The sequence below is a fragment of the Chelmon rostratus genome, chromosome 7 (assembly GCF_017976325.1).
Source record: "Chelmon rostratus isolate fCheRos1 chromosome 7, fCheRos1.pri, whole genome shotgun sequence".
In the NCBI taxonomy this organism is placed as follows: domain Eukaryota; kingdom Metazoa; phylum Chordata; class Actinopteri; order Chaetodontiformes; family Chaetodontidae; genus Chelmon; species Chelmon rostratus.
This window is the reverse complement of record NC_055664.1, coordinates 12,403,916-12,420,570: the sequence shown is the minus strand read 5'-3', so window position 1 is coordinate 12,420,570 and position 16,655 is coordinate 12,403,916. Positions and strand designations below refer to the sequence as shown.

The 16,655-nt window shown below is 46.5% G+C and overlaps 1 protein-coding gene across 2 annotated transcripts in view; it reads right to left on the bottom strand.

Moving 5' to 3' along the window:
- hip1 (huntingtin interacting protein 1) overlaps positions 1–16,655 on the bottom strand; it is a 40,321-nt gene that overhangs the window by 11,453 nt on the left and 12,213 nt on the right. For both annotated transcript variants that reach the window (XM_041940391.1, XM_041940392.1), the window contains exons 2-17: positions 10,256–10,319; positions 9,407–9,549; positions 9,230–9,286; positions 7,961–8,041; positions 6,826–6,902; positions 5,998–6,059; positions 4,725–4,865; positions 4,263–4,320; positions 4,049–4,124; positions 3,126–3,269; positions 2,588–2,685; positions 2,288–2,360; positions 1,994–2,177; positions 1,688–1,776; positions 1,359–1,475; positions 444–545 (exon numbers count right to left, since the gene is read on the bottom strand). In XM_041940391.1, coding sequence (XP_041796325.1) covers positions 444–545; positions 1,359–1,475; positions 1,688–1,776; positions 1,994–2,177; positions 2,288–2,360; positions 2,588–2,685; positions 3,126–3,269; positions 4,049–4,124; positions 4,263–4,320; positions 4,725–4,865; positions 5,998–6,059; positions 6,826–6,902; positions 7,961–8,041; positions 9,230–9,286; positions 9,407–9,549; positions 10,256–10,319 — 1,566 coding nt within the window. The remainder of the gene's footprint in view (positions 1–443; positions 546–1,358; positions 1,476–1,687; positions 1,777–1,993; positions 2,178–2,287; positions 2,361–2,587; positions 2,686–3,125; positions 3,270–4,048; positions 4,125–4,262; positions 4,321–4,724; positions 4,866–5,997; positions 6,060–6,825; positions 6,903–7,960; positions 8,042–9,229; positions 9,287–9,406; positions 9,550–10,255; positions 10,320–16,655) is intronic.

The window sequence follows — 16,655 nt, the reverse complement described above, 5'->3', positions numbered from 1 at the left end:
ATCAGTCAGGATCCAGGATCTGCTGTTTGCACTTGGAATCAGAATTTGGTGTTGAATATCTGAACAGCCTGATCCAGGATACGGACTGGTATCTACTGCAGAAAAATGAAAAACATGTCTGAGAACAGGTCCCATGAACAGATGACCCCCATCGTCGAGTAAGTGAGACAATGGAATAATTGATGATGGCTAGAATAAGAGTATGTGACGCCAGCAGCCCCATTATTAGATTTTATCCAGACTGTACTCCATTTGGATCACGCAGGTGAAAAATGTCATATCATTAATCTTTTCACACGTTCTTGTAGCAGCCGCTATTATCTCTTTTAATTGGGACTTAATTAGTTCAGTGTCTTTTCACAGTAACTCGGGGATCTAGTCAGCAGATTGAAGCTAATCTTGTTGTGTGAGGGGTGTAAAAAGAAAGCAGAGAGGAGAGCGACCTGCTGGGACGAGGCCGTGGTGGCCTTCAGTGAGTCCAGCTCCACCCTGCTGGACATCAGCTCTCTCTGGAGCTCCTGAAGCTGGTCCAGCTGGTCCCTTTCCTGAGCGAGAAAAGACAAAATGTCTCACTTTGAACAGCTCACATCAGTTCAAACTTAAACCAAACCAAAGGGAAAAAAATATTCTCAAAGCAGCTTGTGTTGTTTGGCTCATTTCGTAGCCAAATGATTGCACTGTGAGCCTCAAACATCCAGTGCTTGGTTATTTTCCTCACCATCAAAGCTGTGAATGCATGCATCGTGCAGAAGTGGCTGCTGGACCCACAGTGATTCATTTGGCTGCGCAACACTAAGGCTACGGCCACACTCATAGCTTTTCATTTTACAACAGCTTTTTAAAACAAACATGATCTCTGTCCACGCTGAAAGCGCATTATCACATGACCAATCACGTCCACTGGGCCGATGTTTGCCTCCTGTGCATTAGCAGGATGATAAAATGCAGGATTTAACTGGACCAAAGCTGCTAGCATTGACAACAAGGTCAGCAACGCCTGCAAGTTCTAAGCAATGTTGGATTAGTCAATAGATGTATGCGGGCTGATGCCGTTTAATTTCTTCTGAAATGGGTAATGTGACTGGGGAATGACCAATCAGGGAAGGGCAAACATCTGACAAAACCAAATCAGGAAGCAAATGTGGGTGTCACTGTTTCGTCATTTTTTTCATCATCGTCTCCATTTTAGCGGCTATAAAATGCGAGATTATTATGGACTCTGGGCATAAACGTAGAAGAGGTTATGCATTTTAAAATGAAAACGTGGACGCGTGGCTGCAGCCTACGTGTGCCTGGAAGCGCGGGGCGGACAAGTTGTACGTGTCCTGCAGCGATCACTAGATTCATCTCTCACTCACTTGTCTTTCTGCAACCTCCTGAGCGGCCTTCACCTTCTCCTGCATCTCCCTCCTCACCGCCTCCACTTCATCCTGTGCGGCCCGAGCCACCGTCATCTGCCGGGTCACCTCTGCGTTCTGCACACACACACACACACACACGGGACACAGATGCAGACGTACAGAGAAACACACCAAAATATTTAGGACAGAGGCTGGATCTTCAGCTGGGAAGGGGGCGGTGCATAAAAGGACAGCAGGAGGACAGAGCTCAATTTAACTTGGAAGGGGACAAAACATAGAGAGGGATTTGTTGAACACGAAGAAGAAGCATGACTCGTCTTTTTCACCTTCCTCAGCAGGTCTGCGTGACTCTGAACCAGCTCCGTGTACTTCTCCTTCAGTTTGGTGTAGCGCTGCTCATTGGCCTGAGCTTTTTCTGGTTAGAGACACACGTCAACACACGACGGAGACAGACACAGTTATCAGCAATGCAATGCAGGAACTGGAGGTGAGAGGTGAGAGAAACTGCAGGTAAATCATTAGCTGCTACTAGTTTTTCTCAAGACTGAAAAATAAGCTTTGACAATTTCAAATTATTCTGATGTGATGTCTGTCTGAATGATATCTACGCAGCGCATCAGCATCAGCCTTACTCTCTATCTCCGTCAGGCTCCGCTGCTCCTTCTCCGTGTCCTCTCTGACCCTCCGCAGGTCGTCCAGCTCCGCCTTCAGGAACTCGCTCTCCCCCGTAGCCTGCAGCCTCAGGTGGCTCTGCTCTGCGAGCTCCGCCTCCAGCTCGCTGACGCGCCCCCTCAGCGCCTGACACAAGCGACCACTCTGATGAGGGCCGGAGAGAGAGAGCGGCGGTTAGAGAGACAGATCACGGAGTTGGTGAAGAGATGACTGACGTGGTTCTGGCAGGCCTTTATAGGCTATAAGCTCTTCACCTCCAGTCTGAAAGACTCCAGCTCTTCTTTGAGGGCCTGGATCTCCCTCGTCAGCTGTTCGATCAGGCGGTCTCTGATCGGTTCGGAAGAAACGTCAGTCAAAAGTAAAATCAATGAAGAGCATTTTCATGGGTGGACTGTAACAGATACAATGAAACAATTGTCCTGAACAGACACATGACAAACACGACCTAACATCCACGCCTGTGCTGTTAACTGAACGACTGACTACTGACACGCGTGATCAGCAGAGTCACGCTGCCTTTGTCCAGATGGTAGCGTGGCGCTAACAAGCCTTACTTGTCGTCCTTCCGCATGCCGTTCTGACTGTTGAAGTTGAAGGGGTCTATAGCGGCCGAGGTGCCAAACAGGTCGTCAAACTTGGTCTCCAAAGCAGCCTGAAAGTTTAAAAGAAAAGACAAACCTAGTGAGAATCATCTCTTTATGTTATCAAACAGAGCCGTCACCTGTTGGGGAGTTTGGACATTCAATCCACCTGAGTGCCCCCGAGTTTCATGTCTTGATCCAATTAATTACCTCATTATTAGCATTATCAGCCATGCCCCATTCAATATAAATAACACCATGATGTGCCAGCATTTACATAAACCAGATGTTTGGAGTAATCTTACCAAGAATCTAAAGAGTAAGTATTGTCCAGGCAGAGTTTGCTCATGTCTATACTGCTGGCAGGTTACTTCCTGTCGTATCTCCCTCACTTTAACTTTGCATCGTTTCCCGTTTCCAACATGAGCACACATTTGAGCCGACCACCTCCAAAACAGATGAATTGCATTTCAGAGGGTCCAGTTCAGAGATACTTGTCTTGTTCAATTACCGGCAGCACGGGGACGTCCGTGTCCACCAGGTCGTCCGTCTCCACCACGTGCTCCGACTCCGGGGACGACGACTCGGCGGGGATCACGACCACGGGGCTGATGTGCTCCGACAGAGCCGACGCACGCAGGAAGTTAGGAGGGTTCTGCAAGAAGCACAAGGTACAATTTTAATCACTATATTACTTTTGTTGGTGTTGAACCTCGCTCCATCCGCGCTTGTGAACCACTGAGCCTTTCCAGGATGCTCCTTTCATACCCAATCATGATACTATCACCTGTTACCAATCAACCTGTTTACCTGTGGAATGATCCAAACAGGTGTATTTGGAGGAACTTTCGCAGTCTTGTTGCTCCTGTCCCAACTTGTTTGAAACATGTTGCATCAGAATAAGCAGATATTTACAAAATCAATGAAGTTGATGAGGTCATGAGGAACATTAAATATATTGTCTTTGTACTGTTTTGAGTTGAACATATGTCAAAAAGGATAAGCGAGTTATCACATTCTGTTTTATTCATGTTGGAGTGATTAAAAAGTAATATGAATGAATTCATTCCTTACAATGAAGGACGAGGAGAGCAACTACAATAATGTGCAGGATCCTTTTGTAAAGGATACGAGTTACGCCCTCAAATAGATACAGCAAATTAAGAACAGAGTGTGAGCTGAAAGCACACGCTGTGAAGGCTGCTTCTCTTTTCTCACTTCCATTTATATCACGTGAAGCAGCAAATATAAGCACATGTAAGCAGCCACTGCCATAGCATGTCAGTAAAATGAAAGAGCGCTGACATGAAAAGAAAGACGTATGATAAGACTGAGCAGAGAATGATGAAAGAGGCTGAAGGATTCAACAGAAAGAACCGGTCGGGGTAAACTTGGGGTTTCGGTGTGGTTAAGAAGAGCGAGTTCGGCCCTCACCTCAGGCAACTGTGGGATCTGAATCAGCCTCTTGAAATACTGCAAGTTGCTGGAGCGATAGAACAGACTCTTTAACCTGAAACAGAGAGGAGGAGAGCGAAGGAATATCAGCAACAAAAATGGATTCAACACAGCACTGAGAGCTCAGTCCGCGGGGTCACATTCAGTCAGAGAGTGCAGTGAAGCCGGCTGCGTTTCTGCCTGTGTGTCATACTTCTTGAACTGTTCCTGGAAGCGATCTCTGTGGCCCTGGAGAGTGTCTGCTGGAAGGCCTGCGAGCACACACAAAAACACAAACACGTCAGCGCTCGGACATCGAAGCTATTCAGGTGTTATTATGTCTGAGTGCGCGCGTGGATGATGAGATTTTGTGCATGAAAGTATTAAAGTCGGCTTTTTAAAAACTGAACTGCATGTGTTTTTAGGTTTATCAAGTGGGGGCACTGAAAGGTTTCAGGAGCCCACGGGTCTGAGAAATTCTCCATCATGGAGGGGAGCATGTCATCTGAGTATTCGAGAAAAGCTTCACCCATTTTAAGTCTTCCCACACATTCTTTGCACCAGAGGACATTTAAGAGCTTAAAGTGAGGCCAGTCATCAAACAGCCTTTCCTGTGTGCTTCTTCTACTGAGCCCGCAGTTGTGCAGTTTGACCAACAGAGGTGTGCGCCACTCACAGGAGTGCAGCTTAAACAGCAGCTTGACGGTGTAATCGTACAGGTGGCTGCAGTCCAGGATGACTTGGATGAGGGGGGCCAGGCGGCACTGGCCGGCCGCCGTCACCGACACCGACCGGGACATGTCGAGAGAGCTGAATACTGGGAGCGGAGAGAGAGAAACAGTCAATACTCGTAGTCACATGATCGATAAGCACCCACGGACCCATCAGACATCATTACAAACACAGCAGGAGTCACTGCGCACACTCGCACATGTACTCCATCAGTGATTAATACACCGGATCATCCTTCATGAATTTCACATGAATAAATCAAGTTGTGCTGCTCTGCTTCTCTGAAATTAAGCAATAAAATGCTCGAAAGCAACACTCGGCTCCCTCTTGCTTACTGAAAAAAGGCAGGAAGGCGGATTCAAAGAGGAGCCGAGAGCGAGCAGCAACCTGAACACTGACTGGATTGTCTGCCTCCATCATTACGCATTTCCCTGCCACTATACTCACACCGACCCCAGAGCCAGGCCCTGAGAGCCTGTGTGCCCTGCAGAGGCGTGGTTTCCTGCACAGCTAGAAAACACACACACACACACACACACACACACACACACACACACACACACACACACACACACACACACACAAACACACACTCAGACACCTCAGGCCTGGCCTCCTCACCTCCCCGGATGACGTGATGCTTTTAAAATACACCAGACCAGAGGCGGAAGCTGACAAGGGCTTTGAGAATTTGGGTGTGAGGTAACACAGACTCTAATGCGCTGTGGATTTAAAGAGAATATCAACTCACTTTGTCCTGAACACTAATGCAGAGATGTGGTTTTGCCTCTGGAAAGAGGAGGAGGTGGAGGAGGAAGATAGCATCATCACACACAGAAACCAGACTGTAATTTCCTCCTGTTCATTTATGAATGGGAGCACGCAGATTTTCGAGCATTTCATTTCTCCCGAGATCCCGGCCGGCTATTTTTAGTCCCGTCCGTACTTTAAGAGACATTAGCCCAGGATGACTCACCCAGACAACAACAGGGCCACAGTACAGTATGTAACCACCAACAGTAGCGTAGCTCCGTCGGTGGAGCTCCGATGATATTGTGATATCATCTAAAGCGTCTATTTCTGTCAGTCAGACAGCGTCTTCCTGTCGGTCAAAATGTGAACACCGTCTGTGTGTGTGTGTGTGTGTGTGTGTTACTTCATGCTCAGATAAGCACAGCTGGCGGCTCAGAGCGAACAGTTGGACCAGAATAGCTTACCACCCAGGAAGAGGTTGAGCTCGCACTCCAGGTAGTCAAACATCTCGACCGTCAACTGGAAGCTAAAGGGAGGGGGGGGCACAGAGAGAGAGAGAGAGGTTTGTTTTGTTGTTGCCATTTGTTTAGATGCTGCATGCTTTTTGACTGTGTCACTGCGGTAAATTCTGATGAGCCTTACGGACAACTATTACCTCATTACTAAAATACTGGATCACTTCCTTCCTGAATTCTGATTGGCTGAGTCATCATCAAAGCTGGGAAATACCCCAAACTATGTGCACCTGTAGCTAGGACTGTACCCGACTCAGACTTTTGTCAGTTGGATTTGATTTGGCTGTCCTCTACACAGAACTATTTGTTTTTTAATCTGCCATCACTATCAGCCAACACGGGTCTCATGTTTAACCTGTGAGACTCGCGTTTCAAGGCTTTTCTTCGCCATCTGTGATGTGAAAGCGTCAGATTCCACGCAGCCAGAGAAAGTATACGAGTGTGTCTATCACAGTTAGCTTTGTGGTCATTTTGAGAATCGGTTTGTACAGTTTTTTAAGTAATATGAGAAGAACTAAAGAGCTTGAAGGGAGACTAAAGACACCAAAAACAAAAACACTGCTCTAAAATTAGCCCGATGAATCTGAGTTCTTCTGGCTTATTCATGTGGGCCTTGATTAAAGAATTCATGCGATGTGATCATTTCATTTCACACTTTGGTCAACACGGTTTTGAGAAATAACACTGAAACTCATTCACATCCTGATTCTGGGGCCTGGCCGGCACAGCGGTCCTGCTCAACGACAAGCCACCGCGACGACAACACGACACACTCACAAGTTGTTAACGTCGTTCTCTCCCGCCTCGTCAAGCTGTCTGTTTGACATCTGCAGGTTGCCAGGGAAACGAGGGTTCTGCAAGAGAAGAAGACGCTTTAAGCTCAGATAGCGAACACGTGACCGTTTTCAGCCAGAATCTGATGCTTATAACCATTAACTTCTGATAAAACTGGTCTTTAGCAACTAAAACTATGGCTGTTTGCCAGCAGGCTGGCTGGAACTTTTATATTTACTAATGACACAAAGTTTACACCACATTCTATCTGCATGTACGTAGTAGATGGTGATTGTTTAGCAAGTGCAAATGATCCAGGCAGATATTCTTTTTTAGTTCACCAGCTCTTTGCAGATTAAAAGTTAACTCAAGACTGTCTTTACTTGAGCTGATTGTTTATGATTGACCTTTATGTAGCGCAGAGAATTTCTACCTGGTTACAACCCTGATTCCAGAATAGCTGGGGCGCTATGTAAAAGAACTGAAAACAGTACAAAGACAATCTATTAATGTTTGGCCTCATCAACTTCATTGATTTTTGTAAATATCTGCTTATTCTGAATTTGATGCAGCAACATGTTTCAAACAAACTGGGACAGGAGCAACAAAAGACTGGGAAAGATGTGGAACGCTCACAAAAAACACCTGTTTGGATCATTTCACAGGTAAACAGGTTGATTGGTAACACATATTAGACAGTGCGTGAGGCTTACAGATCGGCCTGCATGCTAATGTATAGGCAACAAATTAGGTAAACACAGGGTCCAGAGAGGTGAAACTTAATTTGATTGATGGTTTTATCTGTGTCACATTACTCCTTTGATGCTCAATTTACGTCTTGGCAAATGCCCTGCTAGACTGCCCTCACCCATGGGTAAGAATTAGCCATCAGCAGAGCACCGACTTACCACATCTTCCTGCGATAGCATCAACACTGCCTTTCGGTCCCTGCATCGCTGTCTCATAAATAGGCTACATTACAGATTCTTGAGAGGCCATTAGTGTAAAAGCCAGAATTCTCTATGAAGCCCCCCCACCGGCCCGCAGAGACACACTTGCACTAAAAGGAGAGTCTGAGACAAAGATAATGAGTGATGAGGGAGACTGGCGCTGCGTTTTATAGGCCAGGCCAACTCACTTTGATGTGAAACTCCATTTTGGTGATGAGCAGTTTGAGGTAGATGCTGCACAGCTTCCCATAGCCTTCACTCAGGTGACCCTGAGGGGACAGAAAGGGGCGGAAGAGAGACATTAAGAAAAACGAGAGAGATGTGATCAAAGGTAGAAAATAATCTCTTCCTCTCCTGGAAGACTGCTGGTTAAAGAACACCGAGGAGGCAAATCATTTGGTTTGTTGAGGAAACTCAATGTGGCGCTTTGGCTGAAGGCAGCATACAATAAACATGAAAAGAATGAGCACAAGGCCATTTTCATACTGCGGGGCTAAACAATACCACAGCAGCCAAAAGAGCCTTTACTGGAAAACACAATAAACCAGCTGACTTTTGGAGCAGGTTCAGCTCAGTTCACTCTGTGTGAAAATGTCTCCGCTCCAAGAGTGTGCACAAAGTTGAATAGAGGAGATATTTGGCCAATTGCTTCTCACTTCCTTTTTCCTTGAGCCTGGGTGAGCGGGTGGCGATGACACAACAGGAAAGAGAGGCCACAGCCCCGGTCGCAGGGACCAGACTTCCTGTGCCCTCCTGCTGAGTGACACCAGCAGAAAACTGAGTAACAAAACAATAAAAAGTAAATCCAGGAATGAAGAGCGGAGCAGGCCTCTCCACCCGAGCCAGTGTTGCTTAAGGCGTAACTGAAGACAGGCTGTTCTGTTTGCGGCTTCGTCCATACAAGTTTACACAATAAACCTCATGAATTTCATCAGTGCTGTGTGCAACAATACTGTGAAGACACTTGTGCTCACTCAGATCAATGCAGACGCTTCCGCTATCTGCTAATTACCGATCAGGTGAGATTCCCCACAGAGAAGCTAGCAGACTATCTTATGTAATATTACTGTCTGTTAGCCGCAGCACGTAGCTGGCAGGCGATCTGTTGTAAGCGCTGACAATCACACTTGGCACGTTTTGCATGGCTTTGTCCATCGCAGGCCGCAATGTCTGTCACTCTGTCAGACGGACAGCAGGCCGACTGCAAACAATCGCGTAATCCCATGACCACAACAAGGAGGCACAGTTGGTGGCTGCACGCTAATGCTAATAAACAAAGCTTAAGCATCCTTAATTACAATTCTCCTCATTTCTAAGGGTTAATCAACAAATACAGCTGTTGCATGTTGCACTTCTGGCCACACTCTCATGGTGATGCAGGAAAGCTTTAATGTAAATGTAACAGTTTGAATGAAATGTCTATAACCACATTAATATAATAATCTCTGTGCACTTACCCACATCCTGCTCATATCAGTTAAATCAGCCTTGTTCCTCATGGAGTCCTTTATCACCTGCAGGGACAGCAGTGGAAACAGAGAAGAGAAGATAAAGCCACGCGGGAACAGGCGAGAGGTCAGATGTGTTTCACGGCATGCGAGTGGAAATGGGGACGACATCACATCTTTACGTACGTTCGGATGGCCGTCTCGCAGCAGCTTGTGGAAGACGTGGCAGAACTTCCAGCAGAGCACCGCGTTGCTGGAGAGAGGAAGCCGGTTGACCGCTGCCCAGAAAGTGTGGGCGCCTTTCTCATGATGGGTCCCCAAGATGCAGGGTGGCAGCGACAGTCAAGGATCACCAAACATTTATTTGTCCTTCACAGGGATGTCTCTCTGATATATTTCAGAATCACCCTTTTTATTTATCTATCTATGTATACCAATCTTCATACAGAAAACCCAGATTTCTACGATCAGTTTAAACTGATTTTTACTGGACTTGTACATCCCCACATGGCCAAAAGTTGTCGTCTGTCTTGCTGCAAGAAGACTACAACAGAGTTTAAATCAAGTCTTCTGACAGCTCAAACGTTTGGAGCTCCTTACTGTGTGCAAGAGTCTGTAGAAAAATACGGCTAAATTTATCAAGCAGTGTTTGCGCTGCAGATGGCATTTTTAAAAGCCAAATTGCATGTTTTTTTTTATATTCAAAATAAATACAAATCATTCTCCAAATCTCTTCCTAGAAAAATTAAAAACTGTTTGGTGTTTTGTGCTTTTTGTGTGCTTGATGGAACCAAAACGGGAGGACAACACTCCTCTCTGTCTATGTAGCTCTGTGCTTTGCTTCACACATGACTAAATGAGCTCTGCAGCAGGGCCACGTGTAGACGAAGAGGTTACACTAAGTTTGTTGTTTTGATCTTGCACTAACATAACCCTCCAGCCACGGAGGAACGGCTCCACGCACACATGGATATCAGCATAAACACACTTCTCCTCACACACGCTGACACACACACAGAGACAATGTGAGGATATTCCTGGCATGCTTCTCTTTGACAGCGACCTCCTGTGTGTTGATGGCCTTATTGATGCTGACAGCCTGCGAAGAGGAGGGAAGGAAGGGCAGAGGAGAGAAACAGAGAACACAAATCAGCCCACAGCTTTTTTCACACCGCTTAGAGAAAGAAAAAAAAAACCCATAAAAACCTTCAAGTGTCAAGTGTTTCATTTCAGAACTTGGCACCCTTCCACCTTTCAGAAAGTTGCCTTTTCCTTTCCTAGCCACCTGGGGAATGGGAGGCAGCAAGGTTTTTAGTACAGGCTGACTGACCCATTTTCTGCAGTTGGTATTCAAGGCAGGTGCTGAGGGGCCTGAGCTCCTCTCTGCTTTTGAGGAGCTTTACAGAGGCGAACACCTGTCTCATCTAGGTAACACATGTGCATGTTAAGTATATGGAAGTGGGCTGCGGGTCAGAATAGTGCATGTGATCTCTCTCCTTATGCTCCCATAAAGCGAACTTCATGTTTCTGGCTAAATGGCAGGATTTGAGATTGTAAAATGAAGCTAAAAGAATAGAAACAATCGTGTATATTATCTCTAAAAAGAGCCATTTGCAGGCCAGAAGCCTGCGTGCACATTTAGGAAGCAGCCCTCGGTAAACACGGTTAACACTCGGACTGTGAGCAGGCAGACTAAATGAGATAGCACCAACAATTACTCACATGCGGATGATCAGGGGAGTTATCTGTCTGTGCTGTGAAATCTACTGAGGAATGTTGGCCGGGCTAAAGCTGAACCCGCTCCAACTTCAGCTCAAATTAAAGTCTCATCAAACTCGTCTTACAGAGACACTGGAGCAGAGTCACCACTTTTCAGTTAGACAGCACACAGTCAACTATTCACGCTGACGTGCACAGTCTGACGGCTGCAAAGGCTGTTCTGGTGGTAATGTTTGATATCAGCAGGCTGAGACGCCTCCACCTTTAGCATTGATGGTGTTGTTAGTTGCTGCAGAGTTGGCAGTGTTGATGGTGACTCCCCTCAATAAGCATCAGTGATGGCTGTCGGTTGCAAGACATTACGCTAAAAACCACAGCTGTTATCCACGTGCAGGTGTGGAGAAAGAGTCAGGTAGGAGGTTAATCTCTGGTGACCATGAATGCTTTGTCCAAACTTTCACAGCAATCCATATAATAGCTGCATAGATGTTTCAGTCTTCACCAAAGCGGTGGACCAACTGACATCCAGCTGCTGCTAGCATGGCCGAATGCCCTGTACTTCTTCCCATGCGACACTTCGTCTTTATGTCCCGTCGAGGTTATGTTAGGCGGCCACCGGGAAGCTGTATGATGAAATAAATACGACAACGAGGCTGCAAAGCGTTCCTGCTTTAAGTTCCAGGCCGCGTTGTTTGAGAGTTTAAGCCGTTTCAGATGGTCTTTCAAACAAGGTGTTCCTGAGCAGCATCTGGCTGACATATCACGTTGCACAAGCGGGGGAAATCAAACCAAGAAAATCACACATCTCCCACAGCCTCAAAACCCGCGTCTGAAATGGCGGAGTTAAACAACTAAAGCCAGACTTGCATTTTGTCACTATTGTTAGCGAGGTATCATGAACCGGGAGCGTGGTGGCCGGGGTCAGCAGAGGACGGGTGAGGCCTGTTTCATAATCTCACTTCCCACAGATGTCCTGAGTCTGCTCCTCCTCTTCCAGTATGTGAGCCGTCACTAGTGGAAGTGCAACCCGAGGAATCGTCGGAGGAGGAGTGGGCCAGGAGGGGCAAGGAGGGGAGGAAGCAGGAGTAAAGGAGAGAAGAGGAGGAACAACTTGGTAGCATTGGTTTCTATCTCTAGGATGAGACCAGCCCAACACGCTCTGCTAAAATGATTAGCTTTCCTCTGCATCCTTCTGTGTGCTTGCAGCGAACAAACAAAAACGCTACCAGGTGTCGCCGACTGCTTTGAGTCTAAAATGTCTGGAAACTCAGTCCAGAGGATATTTTATTTATAACCATAATCCCTTCAAATACACAGCTCAGACCGAGAAACTAGAAAAATATTCTGGTTAAAGCTCAAGCTCCTGTCTTGTCTAAACAACAGCAGACAATAGACTGCATCCTCGGCGCGCCACAGCTGTGTAATGTGAATGACACGTCTCACCAGCTCCAGCAAGTTGGCAAACACGAGTTTTGTGTTCACAAAAATCTAATTTATGAGTGAGATTCAGATCAAGTCACAGCAATGGTTCACTGAAGCAAAGTGAGGACAGGAGGAGGAAGAGCAGGAGAGGAGGAGGAATGTAGAGCTGGCGGCCGTCTCCGTTTCTCTGACTTTAAATTCCACGTCGTCTGCGCTCGGCTCGTAATCCCGCCACCGCCGGGGAGGCGGCGTAAAGACGGTGACCGGCCACGCTTCCACATTAAACACGCACGACGCCGATTAAACATGAGCGCTGGAGCTACGAGTTCAACACCTGTCCTGTTGCATCAGCAGCAACAACCTGAGCCAAGACTGTGCCTGTGGGTGTGTGCTATAAAGGTCACACACAGCAGGGCTTTCGCCGTCCTGTCCGGGCTGGGCGGCAGAGAGCTGAGATATGACGGCGGTCAGACCTGCAATCTGTTTCCTCTGATCCAGAGTGCCAGGGAAAGGTCGCCGAGTTGGATCTGAGCATGTGCTTTGTTGCACTTCCTGTTTGCAAATAAACTACAAACACCAAGTCAGTGGCAGAAGACTCGACGTCTGTGTGACAGCAGCGAGGAACGAACGACGTGCAGTTACTTACTGGCTTATCTCATCTTCACAGCTGGGGACAACACAGGAAACAACAGCTTCATGCTAAACACTGAAATGTATTTAACAATAGTGATGACACCACATGTCATTTGTGACATGTCACTGGGTTTGTCTGTGCTTGCTGGCCTCAAATTGAGATAAAAATGGAAGTATTTTTACTTCAATTGAATTTAAGCCTTAACTCAAAGTCCACTTGTTAGCTTTTCTGGAGCTTTCAACCTGATTATGTAATCTAAGTATGGAACATGGACCATGAGATGTGGTTGAAGGCCACTGGAGAACTAATAAGTGGACCTTGAGTCAAATTATTTTGTCACACAACTATTTCTTAGGTCAAGAGTGAGGCATCACAGTCACCTTGGCTCATTTGGTTGTGCCAAGTCTGTTTTAGGTCAGTATTTATTTCCCACAACCCATAAAACTGCGTATTTCAGAGCTGCTTCCTGTGTAAAGGTTGTACTTTTTAAGAAAAACACATACTTTCTTCCATCCGACACAGACTATTTATCAGGGAGCTTAGATTTCCAAAATCAAATTCAGTGTATAGCTTGGCCAAAACATATTGTACACTCTGGCCACATCTGCCTTGTATTAGCAAAGAGGGAAGTGGCTTTTGTGTCATTTCCTGTCACTGCCCTGGCTGAAGAAGAAGAAAACAACAGCTATGACACTATCTTGTGTTGTCGATGTGAACGTCACATTCAGATCGCGAGAAGATAAATTTTATCCCTTTGATTTTTTTTTCCATTGTTGTGTCATTTCAGCTCATCTCGCATCCCCTTTTCTCCCCATCATTCAAAAAAAAAAACCCAGGGATGATTGAGAAACTCCCAGTGCAACCAGTTCCCACATGAGGATGACCCAATTAGCCCACAGTGAGACTTTGTACTTTGTGTTTGGGTTGAATGAGAGTGCCAGCTGCCTGGGACTCCTGGCATTGGCTGCTGGCATGGATGCATCAATGGCCTATTAGCTCCTCGCAGTGTGGCCATGCAAACCAGCTGACGGAGCGCATGGATGAGAAATTAAATTGGAGGTGAGAAGCAAGTGATTACGAGGATAAAGAGCAAAGATCAGCCCTGAGGGAGTCTTCCTTCCGCTGGTTAATGCGGACAGAAACCTACGTCACTGTGTCCACAGGAGACCACCCTCCGCTCCGCTCCCTCCTGCCTTCCGTTCATCCATCCCTCATTTTCAACCCCGATACCCAACAGTTTTATTAAAGATTCAATCAATTATTCGCCATATGGACACAAAACTCCTTTTTGCATCTTGGTATCTACAGAAACCCCCCCCCCCAACACACACACACACAGCTTTGCTTTTGAACAAAGTGTTATTGATACAGTGCTGAAAGCATGTTAAGTTGGGCCTGGCAAGCCCCAATCAACCCCTTCTGTAGAAAGCAGGGCATTGATATGCTGATCGCAGTCTGGCTGCGTCCACTGAAGGGTCAGTGAACAGAGCCCAGAGAGAGGAAGCATCTTCTGCCTGCTAAATGAAACTGCCCTCAGTCATTGACTCACTTCCCTCCCCTCTGCCTCGCTTCGGAGTGACTCCTCTGACCAATTCGCAAGAGCATGTGACTAATGCACGTCTCTGCAATTCGATTTCTATGTTAGTCCTGGAGATATGTTGGCGCGTCACGGCCGCTCCATGATGGTAGCAGAGAAAAGGCAGCGTCTTGGTTATTTTAGTCTACACTGTGGCACATTTGATGTCAACATTAAAGGGACAGTACAACCCAAAATCAGAAGGCAGACATCTCTACAATCGATATCTCCAGAAGTCGCCAACTCACACCAAGATGTAGATGGATAAACAGCACAACAGGCAAGAGGGAAAAAAAAATTTTTTTGATTCTGGGGTGAACTGTCCCTTTAACGATGAGGCGAACCCTTAGCCAGTAGTGTTCAATCATGAGAAAATGACTGTGGAAAACCTCACCAGAAGCAAATGAAAGGGGGCAGAGTAAATTCGGAAACACTTGTTCTCATCTGATTTAAATTCTCATGGTCGAGGAGGTGGAGGAGGTATCCTTGTGTAACCCCGATGATTTAGTATGGGAGTGGAGCGATTAATCTTAGTTACAGCGCTATGATTATCTGACCCAGTCATTTAATTGTAGGAGGAGGAGGAGGAGGAGGAGGACGCAGAGCTTGAAAAACCCATGTTAGACTCGTCATATTGAGAAAGTCAGGATGTGCACACTCAGGCCCCACCAAGCATTTCATCACAAAGTCAAATGCATGATGAGTTCGGCTTGCTACAGATAGAGTTCAGTGTATGAATTCAGGGGTTAGGTGCTGCACTTCTGTGGGGCTTGTCTTCTTGTATTTTAGTCTTCTGATATTTCACAAGCTAAATGTTTTGCAGGACTCAGATTAATGGATAATGTAGATAAATGTTAGAGCTCTAATTTGAACATTGGGAACTACATATATGAACTGTATTTCCCCAAGAGTACTCACAAGAAAAAGCACAGGTATGCACAAATACTGCACAAACATGGACAAAAAAAGACATAAAAGTACAGGACCTACAAGTAAACACCACCTACAGACTGCCGCTTTAGTTTAAAAGCAAATACTTGCATCAGACCTAAGTGAGCAGAGTCTTCTCTCTATGTTGTATGTTATGTGTTATGTTTTGTGCTTCTTGTACGTTTGCGTTGTGTTGTGAGTGCAGTGATCTTATCAAACACATGGTCCAAAACCACCTGTTGTCTCTGAAGTCTCCCCAAACCCGACTGGGGACGAGGACATGCAACTTCTCTTACGTGTACTTCACAGTCGTATCTGACTCCATCTGTCGATAAAGAATTCCAATCCCACTCTACCCGAGCAACAGAGAACACACTACAACACTTTTCACACTTTCTTTGGAGATTTTAGAATAAATGGACGGGTCAGATGCCACATTGTGGAGGAAGGTGGCATACTTTTCCAGCTACTTTAGTGAGGAGGGGGGCGGGCGAACAGCGAGGGGATGGAGGGAGGAATGAAAGTAGGAAACATGCCCAGCCAGTCTGTGAATGCAGCTGCACTGTAATGCTGAGGTGCAGCGGCAGAGGCACGGTCACTGTGGCTGACGCACTGGGGGTGGAGGTAGTGGCGGTGGTGGGGAGGGGAGGGGTTACAGGCACTCGGTCAGGCTTCCTGTCTTGGCACACCCTGAACTGCCCATTTCCTGCCTGCCTGCCTGCTGAAAAATGCCCAGCTCCACACCCCTGCAGCTGAAAACCTCGCTCAGTCAACCCAGACAGCGGCTGAGACGATCAGCCGGGCCGAACGTTTCATTTCTTCAGCCTCCTCGTGTTTCCAGACAGTCTCCTCCAGGTGAAGGGAAACTACGCTTTATAACAACCTATAGCTCTGGCTATCTGTGACTAAAATTGTACTGGCCAAAGCAATTGCTGAGATTGCACTGCTTAAAGTATGGGGCCACAAACATGAGCAGTTTGATTAGACAGCGTCCAGATGATCTAAACCACTTTATTTGGATGTAAAAGCAAATGTAAGCACACCTGTGATGCCACTTGTAATCCCTCATTGCACAGGAGCGCTCACAGAAACAAGTGGGAGGTTTTCCTTTAAAGCCAAGCTGAATATACTCTGGCTTTACTCTTATTTTCATC